This window comes from Platichthys flesus, chromosome 12 (assembly GCF_949316205.1).
Source record: "Platichthys flesus chromosome 12, fPlaFle2.1, whole genome shotgun sequence".
NCBI lineage: Eukaryota > Metazoa > Chordata > Actinopteri > Pleuronectiformes > Pleuronectidae > Platichthys > Platichthys flesus.
Window position 1 is genome coordinate 24361331 of NC_084956.1, and position 16627 is coordinate 24377957.

A 16627-nucleotide genomic window follows, 5' to 3' on the forward strand; every position below is an offset into this window, starting at 1 on the left:
TTGGAATGTTTGACATTCATATAAAACAAACCGGAAAACAAGACAGCAGCTTCTGATTAGTCTCTATTCCAGCTGATGCATGTTTTCTTGTCCTGTGAGATTCGTGACATCCTGTACTCGGATGGATGGGCTGTGAGAGCGTGGGATGACGTTTGTTTAGAATTATTTTGGTTTATTAGACGATATCTCACGGTGTAGCTCTTCCTGACTGAGGGGCTTCTTTCCCACTCACAGAAAACCCACATTAGGTTTTAGAGCTTTGGTCCTGGGCTGTGCCTCATGATCACATCATGATACAATCAATGTCAACAGCTCCAACTATTTATTAGTACATCATTGTCCATGCATGGCATCCATGATTTGACATGTACAAGTAACTGCACTGATTGTGGTAAGTCCTCGGTTAGTTAAATTATGCAGTAACTTTGTCAAGTCTAGAAAATAACCGTCAACTTTTTACCTGGACACTTTATTTAAGAGTCTGCAGTTACTTAAGTCAAGTAAAATGTCTAGTAACAAGATATAGTATGGGCAATGTAGAACATAGTGTTTGAGCTTTTTGCATAACCTGCCTTGGCTGCTTCAATTTTGACCATTTTAAAATCACTTTGCCTCTTGTGAGTCCCTCAAATTGAATAGACAACCAGAATAGCACTTTAGGGTATCCTTAGACCCTAAAGTTTAATTTCCATGAAATGGCTAATTTCTATTTAATAATAATGGTCAACATCCCTAAAAAGTCCCCAGGGAAATTCATCCACAGTTGTAAGCTGACAGTTGTAAATACTTAATCTTTGTGTCTTGATTAATCTTGTACCCTTATCTTGGTGTGTTTAATGACTCATAACATTGCAGTCCCCATGAGCATCAGCATCCATTGCAAGAGAGAAGTCTCCATTCAGAGCCATGACATTACAGACAGGGGAGTTCTGACTAGGACATCTTTTTCACAGCAGTTATTTTGACAAAGTGGTCAATGTTACTAATCACTTTCAATAAGACTATCTATCCATCTAAAACAGTCTTCATTATTATGATGAATAACATTGATTTTATATGCTCTATCAAGTAAAAATGGCTACTATAAAAAATTAAAAAGGCCTATACCTCTCACTAAATAATAAAGAGCTGAGGTCAAGCTTGAAATGTCACTCTGGTCCTGAAGCATGAAATCTTCAAACATAATCACAATGACAACTCAAGTAACTGACAAGTTATTTAAAAGTTCTACAACAACCAATACTCAGCATAGTATGTGGTGTACTGTACTTTACTTTTATTAAAACATGGAGGGTATTTAGATTAAAAGCAAGAATGTAAGCAATCTTAAATTAAAGCTGGAGAATGGATGCAGACGTTGCTATGGTGAAGTAGAGTGTAGAAGCTGATCTCTGACAGTCACAGCATGATAGTGAGGGCACAGCCTGGACCAAATCTGGGCTTCAGTTACGAATCAAAAATTGGTATTTACATTACATTGTAACTAAATCCATTTAAAATGTCTCACACTGAAACGGTGAGAATAGAAGGACACAGCACCTTGACTAAGTCAGGTGTGTCAGAGAAGTCTGTACCAGGATATGGACCGTCTGTCTGTTTCCAACCTTTCCCCCAAACCAAACATATACAATTGATATTGAAAATTAACTGCTTTGAAATCATTCTCGTAGAGACATGCCCGTGTCTATGTGTTTGTTCATTTTAGTCCTGTGTCCTCTAGTACACTCCACATTTGCATGTTCTCACTCTGTGAGTTTCTCTCCTCACGTTAAGGCAATTGGATCTGTTCTTTATGCCTCAAACCTTCTGGCCACCCAGTCCTCTTGATCAACAGAAAACTGATGTGTGCAATGACAGCCCTCACCTTTTCTCGTCCCACACACAAGGTTGACAGCTGCCTAGTGCTCGCAAAAGGTTGGCAACAAATCAAGAGTTGGTGGGTAGGAGTCCAATGGGATCCTTCCCCAACAGGGACCAACACTTTCATGGTGCACACAGGAGCATCAGAAACATCAGCTAAAACCTTGCAGCTCCTCTAGTGTGTGCGGCTGTAGATTCCAGTTTAGGTAGTCCAGTCTAATCCAGAGCCAAATGTTGGCTCATCCACAGACTCTAGTCCCGGTTTCTGTAAGATGTGTCCGTCTGTGAGTTTATGGCCTCAGCTCCAGCTGGTGCTCTGGAGTTCTTGGCGAAGCCAGGACGGCAGCGGTTGGCCGAGTCGATTTAGCAGACGAAGCAGCTCCATGTTGTGCTCATGATAGTAATCTGCCAAAAGGGAACGTGACTACACACACAAAGACATAAAAGGTCAGACGAGGAGAACAAGAGGTAAAATAATCTTCTTATTACTCAGCTCAGGTTTTAATGGAACTTCAGCTCTATATCAAACAGTTCCAGATTGAGGATGTAAACATTTAAAAAGGCCTTACAGATGTATACTATTGCTTCATTCAAAAAACACTTGGGATGATAACATTTTAACTTAACAAATTGTCAACACAAACAAATAGTGCATTTGTAGAGGACTATCATCGGAAGCACACTAGTCGACATACAGTGCCCCCACTTAAAGTGTATTTGAACACCATTTTATACAATAAACTTTTCTATGAAAAACTCTACTCATAATTAATGTGTTGCTGACACCATTGAAGTCACTGTATTCCTATATCTAAGCTATTTAATAGGCATCTATGGTTTTATTATTACTGATAGATCAGATGGCAAACACCACCTGTAAAGAGAGAGTGAGGCACTGTGATGAGTGTGAAGTGTAGACCCACCTCAGATCTCATCTCTGGGTATTTCCTGCCTTTACTCTTCCCCAGACATTTGGCCCGCCCTCCTTCCACCAGCTGACACCAGAAACCTTTGCTGTCATCATACCTGCAGACACAAGTATGTTACAGGACAACACTTCTAGCACACGGTACATAAAATAATAGCTGGGTTGCTTTCTCTGTTACGCTGTTAAAACATTATCGACATAAGTGCATGTGTGTGAGTGTATTACAAACATTAGAGCCTGGGTGTAGTTGAAGATCGGAGTGACACCTAGGAATCTCTGGATTCCCTCCATCACTAGTGCTGGGTTGGACCGCAGCAGGGCCCCATCCACAATGTGCACCTTAAACACAAACAGACAAACACACAGTCATCCAACAGAGGAACAAGAAGTGCTTCCATTATAGGTTTCTCTGACTCATTGAACTGATGCACATTCTGCAGGTCCCTGCACTTTATGACACAGTAACGAACATGAGCTAGTTCTAGTACAAAGATGTTTAGTGTGAATGCAGCATTACTGTGTTGAATGGCGTCTACAAGAGGTAATGAATCTTAACCACAATAATCTTCTTGACCCTCACCAGTCTGGTTTCAAGGCAGGTCACTCAACTGAGACTGCCCTCATTGCTGTCTCTGAGCAGCTTCACACTGCTAAAGCAGCCTCTCTCTCTCCTCTGTCCTCATCCTTCTAGACCTCTCTGCAGCATTTGACACAGTGAACCACCAGATCCTTATTCCCTCCCTTCAGGACCTGGGTGTGTCAGGCTCTGCTCTCTCCCTGCTATCTTCCTACCTCAATGAACGCACTTATAGGGTAACTTGGAGAGGATCTGTGTCTGAACCTTGTCCCCTCACTACTGGGGTCCCTCAAGGTTCAGTCCTTGGTCCTCTCCTCTTCTCTTTGTACACCAACTCTCTCGGCTCTGTCATTCACTCACATGGCTTTTCCTACCATAGCTATGCTGATGACACCCAACTAATTTTGTCTTTTCCCCGATCTGAAACACAGGTAGCAGCACGAATCTCTGCCTGTCTGACTGACATCTCTCAGTGGATGTCTGCACACCATCTAAAGATTAACCTTGACAAGACTGAAATACTTTTCCTTCCAGGGAAAGACTCTCCCATCCACGACCTGACTATTAACTTTAACTCTGTGTTAACCCCCACTCAGACTGCTAGGAACCTGGGTGTGACACTCGATAGCCAACTCTCCCTTACTGCCAACATTAATGCAACAACACGGTCCTGTAGATTCATGCTGTACAACATCAGGAGAATACGCCCCCTTCTCACTCAGAAGGCAGTGCAGGTTCTGGTCCAGGCTCTGGTCATCTCACGCCTAGATTACTGTAACTCCCTCCTGGCAGGTCTACCTGCTACTGCCATCCGACCTTTGCAGCTCATCCAGAATGCAGCAGCTCGACTGGTTTTTAACCAACCGAACTTCACTCACACTACTCCGCTACTCCGCTACTCCGCTCCTCCGCTCCTTTCACTGGTTACCAGTGGCCGCTCGCATCCGGTTCAAAACAATAGTACTTGCGTACCATGCTGTGAATGGATCAGGTCCAGTCTAGATCCAGGACATGGTCAAACGTTACACCCCAGCTCGTCCACTCCACTCTGCTTCGGCTAATCGGCTCGTTGCTCCCTCACTGCAAGCTAACCACAAAATCACGACTGTTTGCTGTCCTGGCTCCTAGATGGTGGAATGAGCTCCCCATCGACATCCGGACATCTGAAAGTATACACATCTTCCGCCGAAAACTAAAAACACACCTCTTCCGACTTAACCTTGAAACTAACACTTTTAGTAGCACTTAAATGGCACTTACTTATAGCACTTTGTAGTTTTGTTTTATTTTGAAGAAATTGTACTTTCTTGATTCTTGTTGTTCTGGGTCTGTACCCTCGGGGTTGATGCACTTATTGTAAGTCGCTTTGGATAAAAGCATCAGCTAAATGTAATGTAATGTAATGAATCTATAACAATATAAAATTTGGTTCATCAAAAAAGCCAGTATATATCGCTTGATCTCTGCATTGTTTCCCTTACATGCATTATGAATTATGACCATCACTGCTGAGCTGACTTTCTTTTTCTCAAAACAACGATCATAACAACAGGCAAAGTAGGCCTGTCGCAATAATTATATCAACTTATTGTATGATATATAAATATGCAATTGATAATTTTGTGACCTTGATAGATTGCGCTTTGTGTTTACCTGCATGTTTATTTACATAAGAATGTCACCAACATTTAGAGAGTTGTGCCACTTCTCTCTGTGTCTGAGAGGCAGAATTAACACTCACACAGACCGAAACATAGTAAAAAGGGTTAGGGTTATAAGCTGTAAGCTGGATGAGAGAGAAGAATCCACACCATAATAGCAGTTTCTGTACTACTGACCGTATAATTACAAATATCACATCCCTACTGACACGTGTTTAGATCTCAGAGGAGCCTTGACCACCTGCTGTTTTGCCTCCTAGGTAAAAGTCCACTTTTCATCTCGGTTGCCATCCTTTATTAGTGCACAAGTTTCACTGAGTTCATTTGACAGATCAAGATCACTTCGCGATTGAGCTAACCATTTCTAAAACCAAGTATCTATATTTTCAAGCAGCTAAATTGTGTATCAGAAGCCGTGGTGTGTGTTACCTGGTTGGGCTGATAGTGTTGCAGCCAGCGCTCCAGGTGAGTAGCATAGGCCCCGGGGCTAAGGCAGCGTCTCTGAAGGGCCAGAAGATCCTTAGGGGCCGAGGGGCCTGCTGTCACCACTAAATGGAACGTGTTGTTGAGGGCTGCAGGGTCCTGGTGGGCCCTCTGGTGCTGTGGTCATTAAAACACAAGGACATACACAATCTTGATAGTTAAGAGGGTTTAACTGCCACAAGGAAGTCCAATGTGTGCGCAGTTTTGCGATAGTGATAGCTTCTCACCTGATACCAGGAATAAGCCCTGTCTGATGGGTTGATGAGCACTGACAGAATTTTGGCTCTGGGCAGCAGGGCAGCAGCTCTCTTAGGAGCCACCTCTGTGTCGAAGTAATTGGCACTCTTCTCAAACATGAAATCTGTGCTGACATTAGAAGGGAATGGGAAGAAGTCCATGTACCTGAGAAGATGGGAAAAAAAACAAGTACAGTTAAACTCATATCTGAAGTCTTCACATCCCTGATCTATTTTATTGAGGTTTTATGCTCCAATTATAATCATAGCAATTTGTGAAATAGAGAATTTTCATTGATGAAGAGATGACATCTCCGAACTGGTAAAACCAGTCACAGGTATATGGATGCATACTGTTTGTAGAGTTGGCATGTGGTAAAGACCTTGGGCATCAGCAATATCTCAGCTCAGGCTGTGAAATACAAGTTGACACTAAGTCCTGAATCCTCCATTCAGTTTATGAATGGGGTTGTTTTATAATTTAATCATTTCAGTCTTTAGTGGTTATCTTTATCCTGTCTGTCCCATGTAACAATATTTCTGTTCCCTACACACCTAACTCCCCTACACTTCACACTTCTAGAGGGACTGAATGTTGAGGCCTTCCTGAAAGCAGTGCGCAGAATCTGAATGGGTTGTCTTTACCAGTCAATCCCGTTGTCATAATTTGCTCCACTGAAGAACTGGATTTCCTCGAAGGTGGTGGGGCTGGGGAATGAACTAGTGATAGCTGGGTGGAGGCTGAGGAATGAATGAAGCGCTGTAGTGCCTTTAAATCAAGAGAACAAATTTACACTAGAGAGACATTTACAGACAAAGATTAAGAGGAAAACTGAGAAAGAGAAGAGTGGTACCTGTTTTTTGTGGTCCAATGACGAGGAACTTGGGGAGTCGGTCACAGGTCTTCTCTTTAGACCAGATATCTTTATGTCTCTTGTCATGACAAGGGTTCTAAAAACATGAGATCAACATTTTCAACACTTAAAGAGCTTTCTATAAAAGGGGCAAATAGCTGAGTACACATTGGAGTCTAACTTTAATATCATATTTCATAAAAAAATCAGGGGGGCAGACGTAAAAATGAAACAAAAAGAAAAAAGTAAGTCTGCCACACATTGAAGACAGACAAAGATGTCAAGAAAATTTGTGGCGATAAGGGCATCCAGTTTCGATGTGTGGTAAATAAAATCCTGTGATCTTGTAATTAATACATTGTGTCCTGCAGTGTTTGCTGCACCATCCCTCTCCTGAATCCTGCTGAGGGTTTGCTGCTGTTGTAAACACGTCTGAGCAGAGAAGCTCATTTTGAGTCCAGGTGAAAGTCTGACAATTTTGAAGAAATTTTCACAGTTTAATTCTAAAATATTGAGATCGATCACTGTGAGGGTTGAATAGACAACCTGAAAACCTAATGCCTCTGGCCACAGTTGTCGCACGCACAACAACTGTACATATGCAACTGTCTGAAAATATGATAAGTAAATCGGTGTACCAACCTGCCAGAGGGGATCTCTCTCCTCAGGAAAGATCTGAAAGTATTTTTCAGCGAGTTGGACGGGGGGCAGTGTCTGCAGCTTGAGGTTAGTCCAACACTGGACAAACTTCACTAAAGACTCAAAGGTGTAGAGACCCAGTCGGTCATTGCCATAATTAGACAGGTGGGTCATGAAGATACTGATCTGGATTGAGAGGGAACAATGTTTTTACAAAGTTAGATATCGATCTGTAAACCACCTGAAAACATTTCAGTTCAGCATGTTGATAGCAGGTGATTTTTATCACCTGTATACATAGGGGGTTGTGTTCTTACAGGGTTCAGTAGGACGGTGAGGAAGAGTTCCCCTCCTCTGATGCTCTTGTCCAGCTCCTTCGAGCCACCTGGATATTCATTATAGAAAATCGTATGGGTAAACAGACCACAGGTCTGCCTGGGCAATACCTAAAACACACAAAATGAGCCGTCAGTTTTCCATCAGTGTTTGGCATATATTTTTGAGTGTGTGTACATGCTCTTCAGTCTCTGTCTTCTTGACATTTTTAATAACTCTGAACATTTTAGCTACATTCTAAAATCAAGGCTTAGGCAGCAGTGAGGCATGAGTCAATAGTTAGCCAGACTTAGTGGAGCTGTGATTGGCTCCATGGATGTCTTCTTGGGATGTATCCAGGCAGTCCGCACTCTGGCCTGGGCAGTGGATCTGCCCCAGCCCGATGCTGACGGCTAACTAACACCACCACCTAATTTTCGGCCAGGAAAACCCCAAATACAGCCCCACTAGAGAATGTCCGGAATTAATTAATTTCTGTTTTCATTTATCATATTACATGTGTTACTTACGCCTTTGAGAAAAGTTGACCCTTGGGAACATTACGGAAATGCAAGTATTGAACAAGGACAGCAAACTGACCTTGATTCCATTATGGATAAAGCCACGGCGGTATCGAGCTGGCCTTAGATGGGGGTATTCCTCTGTACTCGTCACCGTAATGCCCCACACAGACTTCCAAGCCTCGTAGAGCTGACTGTGAACTGGGTAAACCCCAGAATGGTGTGGAGCCACGGCATAGCCCATATCTGGTGGGATACCATGCTCCTGCAGAGGGAGGTGTGGAGTGAGAACAGAATGTGGACCAATGAGGGGGTAGAAAGAGGAACAGGCAAGAAGACAAAACTTTGTCAGGAGGAGGAAAATAGTAGAGAGGTACTCCTTGTATAAATATTGAACATGCCCAAATCTTTTTAACATTGTTTCTATGAGACAAATTGTGATTTGTGAATATGGGCTATACTGTCATTCCAGTAAATAGCATTGCAGATACACAAGCCTTCAACCATTTCTATCAACCAAACACACAAATCCTTGGGCTACAAGCTAATTAACTAAATAATGCAGCAAGATTAATTCAATTCTTCACACTGTGGCAGTGGCACGGTTGGTGTATCAATGCAGCTAACCTGAGCGAAGATCTTATTGAGCCTCATCTGCTCAGCCAAGACACTGACATTGTGAAAGAGGTGAGGCTGCATGTGGCTCCACATGTGAGGAAACCACCAGAAGTCCATCCTGTGCTGCAGCAACATGTCATCTCCCCGATCCTCCTCATCAGTACCTGAATGCACATGCAAACACACAGTAATAATCAAGTGAAAAGCTCCCTTATCGACGCTATAGCAACACTAACCGACTGATAATTATTGTATTTTTTAAGGTAAAATCTTAAAGGTGTCCTTGATGCATTCACGCTTGCACTTAAGAGTCTATTAATGCACGGATCATTAAGGACTGATATCAATAACATGTCCGAACAGGGCCCGTCAGTGTCAGTATAGAACAAAATGTAACTGCTATCATCAGTTACATTCACTCTGTTTTTACCTCCAAAGCATCCTCAGGTGCCTATATTTTTTTCTTTTAGTTGTAGATTTTTGGCATTTCCGGCCTTCTCCTAGTACTTGAGCTCAGTGGCCCAGCACATTTAAACTTATTCCACTGCTTACACTACAGCCAGGCATTCTTCCTCCTGTTTCTTAAATTTCAAACTCTCAATACCCCTTCAACTGCTTTGTCATAAACATTCAAGGCAGCATTGCAGGTTTGCTTAAGCTTTTCCAGAAGCCAACAATTCCAAGAGCTTCTAGCTAGTAAGCTTCTACAGGTTATGTCTACAAACCTACCCACGCTATTTCCTGTCAGCCTCTTGCTTTTGGCCAGACCATATGAGCACATTTCTCCCAGCAGCTTTTGGCTTTCGTGACACTGTACAATATGGATGTAGGGGAATGGCGAAGGAATAGGGAGAGAGGAGGGAATAGAGGAGTGGGTGATTTTATATAAATTGTCATACTAGAGCTGTCTTGATTTGAAGAACTTCCTTTAAAATGTTGCAATAATAAAATAAAAAAATGTGCTCTAGACTCTTTACAGATACAAAGATACACAGGGGTATAAGATGATGTAGATATTGCGTACCTGTATGATAAAACTTTCCAGAAAATCCCAAGTTGAAAGTGAAATTAGGGACCAATGCTCTCAGTTTGTTTTGAGTGTTGAGTAATGCCTGTGAAAGAACACAAAGACAACATGATGTATTTGCTTAGTTATCTAAAAGGCTTAATAAATTATGTTATAAAAAAAAAAAATGTAAAAAAGTTGTAACCACTTAACTATAACATTCATTTTATGAATGTGTGTTAGTTAATATCTCACAACCAACCACTATGCAGTGTGAGAAGCCATTAAATATAACATGTCTATTCTATCTAAATACAATTTAGCCTTGTGTGTTGACAAGGCACACCTACCTCCACATCTGACACCTTCATACGGGTTCCCTCCTTGCCAACAAAGATATCATCCACATCCACCAAGATGTGGCGGTCCAGGGACAAACACAGTCTCTTTCCTGTCAGGTAGGCAATGGCATCTACAAACACGAGCTTGTGGAGCCAATAGTTTAGATTGTTCCCAAAGAAAACCCTTTGAATGCCATCATGTAGCCCCAAGTCCTGGACCACTGTCGCATGGAGGGCCCGCAGGTGGCCAGGTCCAAAATGTGCCAGTGCCTCAGAGGACTTGGTGCTGGCCAATAGTACTGGTTCATATGTAGAGTGGTTGGACTGAAAAATGGTCCAGTCATCGCCTGGTAAAGAGCCCTGCTCCACTTGGTTTGGCTTGGTAATGTAGAGTAGAGGAGCACTGGGATTGATGCGGTAGTCCCTGAGTCCAAGATGTGAGTGTAGAAAGAGGGGAAACCCTTTAAGCTGTGCACTGAGGAGAGAGTTTTCATTAGCTTTGAAGAAGCCAATGACACCTACGCCATACTCAGCACAGTACTTATCCAGTAAGTCACGGTTCCATGCATCCAGATTGACATATTTCAACACATTTTCATAGATGATAAGTGTGTAACGTCCACGGTTATGCTCTGTCAATGTGGGCATGTCACCTTTACCAGGAGCAATCTCTGTCCGGTAGTGGAAGCGGCTGGACTCTAATATGGCTACAATCTCCTGGCCAAGCTGAGAGTAGATGCTCTCTACAAAAACCAGAACAACAGGCTCTGTCCTGGAATTGTCCATTGCCTTCACTTGTCGCAGTCGGCTTTGACGCACAGGAATGAAAAGTGGTGCCCTCTGCACACCTGGCCCTCCTTCATCAGCCCCAGTACTAGTTCCTGGCGACATCCCTCCTTCTCCACCACATTCACTAAAGGGTAAAGGGGGAGCCTCCTTGATTTTGGGGCTGTTTGAGACGTAGTAAGCTAGGAAAGCCATTGACAGCAAGCAGAAGATGATTAGTGCCAGGATAAGGCGGTGAAGCTCCAGCTGGCGGACTCCTCGCATTAATTTCCACACACCCAAGCCTGCACCTACCATGATGTTGGAAAGAGGAGGCAGAACAGGGCAGCAAGCAGCAGCGGAGAACAGGCAAAGAGGGCAGAGAGGTGGAGTAGGGATGAGAGGAGGGGGGAGTGGAGGAGGAATAACGAACTGTAGATACTGGCAGCAAGCTTTGCTGGGGAATAGCCATTTACACTAGGTCACCATGGCCAGCATCATCCATCACCTTATCTACACTTCAAGCTCTGCAGGACTAAAACACGCACAGATGACTGAAAGGAAGAAGGGGGGGACAGATGATTATATGATAGGATGGTATGACAACTATTGGCTGATCCAAGAGGGAGAAATGGAACTTAGTTGACTAGTGAACACCAACAGAGGTGATCTCTGTCTGAAATAAATGGCCCAAGCTTAGCCTGAGGTTTTTGTTCCTGGGTCAGTCACCCGTTTCAAACAGTTGAGCAGATGACCCTACATGTGGGCATATCTCTCTGTAGAGTAGTTTGTAGCTTTTGTAGTGTCTCAGCAGAGGATGTGTTGGTGCTGGTGGTCTGTGCATCGGGGTGGAACCCCCTTATGCCACCTTGCCTGAACATCCCAGAGAAACTCCTAGAGGAAGAGAGAGGAGTGGAGAGGGGCAAGGTGAAGGGGATACAGAGAGACAAGAGGGAAAAAGTGAGTTTTCCATCGTCATACATTTTTTATAGATTCTGTACACTTCTGACCTATTCAGTCAAAGGAATATTCCACAAAACCAATAGATAAAACAAACATAACAAAAAAAAAAGTAAGTATTCTGCCTTTGCAAAGAATCTAATTGATTTGGGAACTGGACGACATTTTGTTGTAGTTCATTCACTTGTTAAGATATACTTGATTTATAAAGCAAAACAAGCTGTATAAACGAGTACGTCTGTCCTGAAGTAGCAGTGTTATAATTATTCAGTGGAAGGACATCGCTAAAACAATGAATGTAGCGGAAAAAAATAATCGATATGTTTGGTCATTGCATCAATGCAGAGATATGAGTCGCAATGCATCTAATAATCTATTAATTACCACAAATCTAGTCCTGGCTGTGTGTGTCTCATGTTGTGTGTTTAAATGCTGTGTATGTGTGAACTCAAATGTCTGAGTGAAAGCCTCCAGACCCTACAAATAAAATTTAATTTCACAATGAAGGACAACAGATTTGCTGCCACCACTGCAGGTGCAGATCTGTCATTACTTTACTTATTTAACAAAACTCATGTTTCATTTGACAGTTATCACTATAAAAGATGTGAATCAAATTATGCCCCCTTCCTGGCAAATTCACATTCAGTCAGATGCGTGGAGAAAAAAACTAAGGTACATGGACTTAACCATGGATTGGAGAATTGTTACTCACCTACTAACACAGCCACAGTCTGTCAAGTATTGGAAAACACATGACAGTCTAATAGACGTTTTTTTTCAATATTCACTGGCTCTGTGCATGAGAAGATTCTGACAAAAAGCATCCAAACACTACTAAGAGTACCAAGTAGAGCATTTTAATATACACCCAGCCACTCCCTGTCTGAGGATTACTAGTGCTGCATAATGAAATTCCATACAGAGACAGTCAGATGGGTTGAAGGTGAGGTAAATGAGGGGGAGGAACAGATAATACATTTATTGTGGAAAGCTGAAAGAGCAGTGTGGGGAGACTGTCGTCATAATGAGCAGTTGTTGTTTAATGGATTGATGAGTCGAGCTGAAAACTCAGTTCGGATCCCCAAAGACCATTCAGCAGCATAAACACCAGGAACCAGCACAGAGCAGGCAGTTCAGAGGTCTTGAATATCCATACATTTGTATGGAAACCTGGACATTAGTTATAGTGAGTACCAAGGGGAGCAAAATGGGTAAATCCTATAGGGACTAGGGATGGGCATAATTAATGGACGATCAATTAATTGATCATTAGAAATTCGTGGATGAAATTATTTTTTCATTGATAAAACGAATGCATGCTATGTTGCGTTCAGGCTCTACGTCTCCATGAGCTCCTGAGGAGTCCACTGCTCTTCTTCAAGAAGGGGGTCGGAATATCCAAGTTGCCTGGAACGCAGCACAGTGAGGATGTTAGCAGATGGAGGAAGAAGCCCGGAGCTAGCCACCGCTCCTCGGCTTCATGTCTGCACACGGACCCACGGGGAAGGGAAAGGGAACCCGGACAGACCTGGGTCTTGGTGAGAGGTTACGGGAGCGAGGACGTGACAACAACCGGACTGAGAACCGTCAAATCCAGCTAGCTCTCAGCGGCTAGCTGCTGCTCTCTCCGGTGGCTAGCTGCTCTCTCAGCAGGGCTTAAGAGTTTTGGGAAGCAGACCAATCACAAGCCTTGCGGGCTGCGTGAGGCTTGCGTCGCTTTGTCGTATAGTTAGAAAAATTGGCGGACGCACGTAAGCCGCCAGAGGGCACAAAAGCGGCGTGTTGCGTGTCTTGCATGCATGCTTGCGTGCGTACAACCCGACTATAATTCGGCCTTAAAACAGCCCTCCTCAGCATGACCTGTTTTGAGTGCACTGCCCCCCTCACCCCCGGTGAGCCTGGCTGCGAGCTCCCCAGTGCAGTGGGAGCAGTGGGAGCCTGAGCTGGCGCAGCAGCAGCATCCTTCCACACTGTTGAGTCAACGTTTAGAGGTGTCCCGGGGGTCCCTTGGTTATGCTGCCACTTAAATGCTCCCGAGCTAACGCTAGCCGGGCTCCACTGGCCCGGTTAGCTCGCAAGCTAACGCTAGCCGGGTTCCCCTAGCCTGGGGGAGCCCCTAGGGAGCTAGGGGAACCGGGACTGCGAGGCTGGCTCCCCGGCTAGCCTTAACTCACGAGCTAACCAGGCCGCTGGAGCCCGGCTAGTGTTAGCTCGCTCATCAAAGGCCATGTAGCGAGACTCCCTACATGGGCATGGTGTGACTATGACGTTTATTTCGGCGTAATCCCATTCCACGCACTCTAGCGTATCGTTTCTGAAATAGAGGAATCACATAAAATCGCGGGAGTTGTTTTTCTCCAGAGTTTTCGGAACGGTAGACATGCCAGATACCCAAGTTAACGAGTAGAAGCACTACAAAAGTGGACATAATATGTCCCCTTTAAGTATATAAGAAACTTGGTTTCTCTGATTTGGATAGGGGTTAAGAAACCTCTGCTCGGTTTCTTGTGTGTACATAATGAAAGCGAATATCACCCCACTAATAAAAAGGGACTAAAATATTTAACACAATCAAATGTTTGATCTGACTTCCATGTTAACAGATGGCAGAGGCTGGACATAACGTTAATTCCGCTGCAGAGATCAAATATTGTTTACCACACACCGTCTGCATTTATGACCACATGTGTGAACTGAGATATTTCTTCTTTTTGATATTTTCATTTTGTCTCTGTTGCATGTTAGAAGGGGCTCTCACTCAAACATTTGCGTTCACATATACACCTCCTAAAGAGAGACTGCAGAGGATCTCCAGAGTTCAGATGTCTAAAAAGAGTTATAGAGAGTCACAGAGACATATATAGGAATAGAGAATCGAGAGACAATCTATGTGACGATCAGTGTTAAAATTGCAGCCACAAATAAATCGATGCATGTAAAACACCGAGTCGATGGTCCTTCAATGTGGTTAGCACCAGGTGAGAACGGAGCCTCACATGCCGTCTAGTCGACATGTTCATTAGTGTGCGCGCGCGCGAGAGAGAGAGGGGGAGATAGAGAGAAATCAAGGTCATGTCTGAAAACAGCTGTGATGATTACTCGTTTGTGACTTTTCACAATACTTATTTGGCTGAATGCGTTCAGGCTTTCTGATGCAAACCTTAGCTAGGTGAGATTTTTTTCAGCTACAGCAGATACGATTTAGAAAAGGCTTTGGGTTTAAGATCAGATCTGAATAGACGAGAAGCCGGGACTCCAGTCAGTGGCCTCAACCTGACTTGCGGCATCGACACGGCTCCCATTCTGTGATACCAAAACATAACCTCGGGTTAACAATCCCAGTGGTAAATACGTCGATAATTCCACTGATGGATACAGGCGGATGCGCACATTAAACACAGGTATCACACCAAGATGCCCTTACAAGAAGAAAACTTCACAGCAGCCTAAATTAAATGGGGGGGAACTTTTCGACACAACCAGCAATGTGCTTCATTTAGTTTGCTAACGCTAGCTGTGGAGCACCATTCTTGGTAGACTGTCGCTAATATTCGCATAGCTAACATCAGCTGGCAGAGGCTCATTGTGTAGCTCTAGTTTGAACATGTACCTGTGAACATACCTGCGGCCTCAGCCTTCTCTCCTTCGTGCTCTATTAGCCCTGTGGTGCTGGCACATCCGTATGATGATGATTCCCAATACAGACGTCAGTCAACAAACCACTGGGATAGCGCTACAGCTAGCTGCTGGGGCTACCACAGCTACTCTCTGATGAGAAGCTTGAGCTTCGGGACAGTGTCACAACATCAGGGCTCTGCCAGTGATTTCAGGCACACTGGTGTTACTTCTCGGCGGGAAGCTGTCCGAACAGAGGAAGTGAGCACTTCAAATCTAAATGTTCAGAGTTATAAGCCAACTTCAGCGCGTCGCTGCTCCCCCCGCCATCTTGGTTTTAGTTGAAACCCCGGACTCAACCAACTCTGGCAATATAACGGGGGAGGTTTTAAAATGTAACCCCACGATCCACGTCTGTTTTCACAGGCTAAAGTCAATAAGGAGGTAGATTGTTGTCTGTTGTTACTGACGAATCATCCTTAAAACCACAGTGACCGCTGTGTGCGGTCAGGCGCGCGTGTTTGTGTGTTTAGTGTGTGGAGTGCAGCAAGTTCACTCATCTCTGGATGATCATTGTGGGGGATGGACTTTATTACTACTGTTGAACTGTACTGCTTCACTGTTATACAGCCTACCTCAATTATTAACAATAACGTATCTGGCCACTAGAAATAATTATCATTGTAATATATTTACATTCATTCACACGAAAGTAACGTGTCATTTGTTGGACACCAGTAACACCAGGTTGACACTGCGGTTATGTAACTACAGTACCAGTCAAAAGTTGGACTAACCTTCTCATTCAATGGTTTTCTTTATTTTTATTTCCTTCTACATAGCAGATTAATATTGAAGACATCAAACCTATGAAGGAACACATATGGAATTATGTGGTAATCCAAAAAGTGTTAAGCAAACCAGAATATGTTTTATATTTTAGATTCTTCCAAGTAGACTTTTGCTCTGATGACAGCTTTGCACACTCTCGACTTTATTTGAATCAGCTTCATGCAGTTGTAACCTGGAATGGTTTTCAATGAACAGGTTTGCCTTGTCACAAGTTATTTGGTGGAATTGCTTGGTTTCTTAATGTGTTTGAGACCATCAGTTGTGTTGTGCAGAGGCAGGGTTAGTGCACAGTTCTATACAGCAAATAAGCCTATTCGACTGCAGTTCTAATTCATATTATGGCAAGAACCACTCAACTAAGTAAAGACAAACGACAGTCCATCATTACTTTAA

At 43.5% G+C, this 16627-nt stretch overlaps 1 protein-coding gene across 2 annotated transcripts; it reads right to left on the minus strand.

Annotated features, from left to right (window-relative positions):
* Positions 1 to 1254: 1254 nt before the first annotated feature.
* ndst2a (N-deacetylase/N-sulfotransferase (heparan glucosaminyl) 2a) lies at positions 1255 to 15720 on the minus strand. 2 transcript variants are annotated; one of them, XM_062400430.1, is made up of 14 exons: positions 15390 to 15720; positions 10049 to 11698; positions 9717 to 9804; positions 8702 to 8856; positions 8154 to 8339; positions 7556 to 7684; positions 7242 to 7424; positions 6600 to 6696; positions 6391 to 6514; positions 5737 to 5911; positions 5456 to 5626; positions 3018 to 3127; positions 2784 to 2886; positions 1255 to 2284 (listed from the first exon to the last, which is right to left on the minus strand). In XM_062400430.1, exons 2-14 carry the CDS (start codon positions 11120 to 11122, stop codon positions 2159 to 2161), a joined length of 2721 nt encoding a protein of 906 aa, XP_062256414.1. In that variant the 5' UTR covers positions 11123 to 11698; positions 15390 to 15720; the 3' UTR covers positions 1255 to 2158. The 2 variants fall into 2 exon arrangements, with proteins under 2 accessions (XP_062256414.1, XP_062256415.1); XM_062400431.1 differs by having other exon boundaries at positions 15378 to 15720.
* Positions 15721 to 16627: the final 907 nt, after the last annotated feature.

Bases quoted from the DNA above. Each gene is read 5' to 3' on its own strand.
- ndst2a (XM_062400430.1), bottom strand. From the start codon at position 11,122: ATGGTAGGTGCAGGCTTGGGTGTGTGGAAATTAATGCGAGGAGTCCGC. The intron at 9,805-10,048 runs GTAGGTGTGCCT...GTTCTTTCACAG, and splicing joins TGAAGGTGTCAGATGTGGAG to GCATTACTCAACACTCAAAA. The intron at 3,128-5,455 runs GTAACACACACC...TTTGTGTTTAAG, and splicing joins AACACTATCAGCCCAACCAG to GTGCACATTGTGGATGGGGC.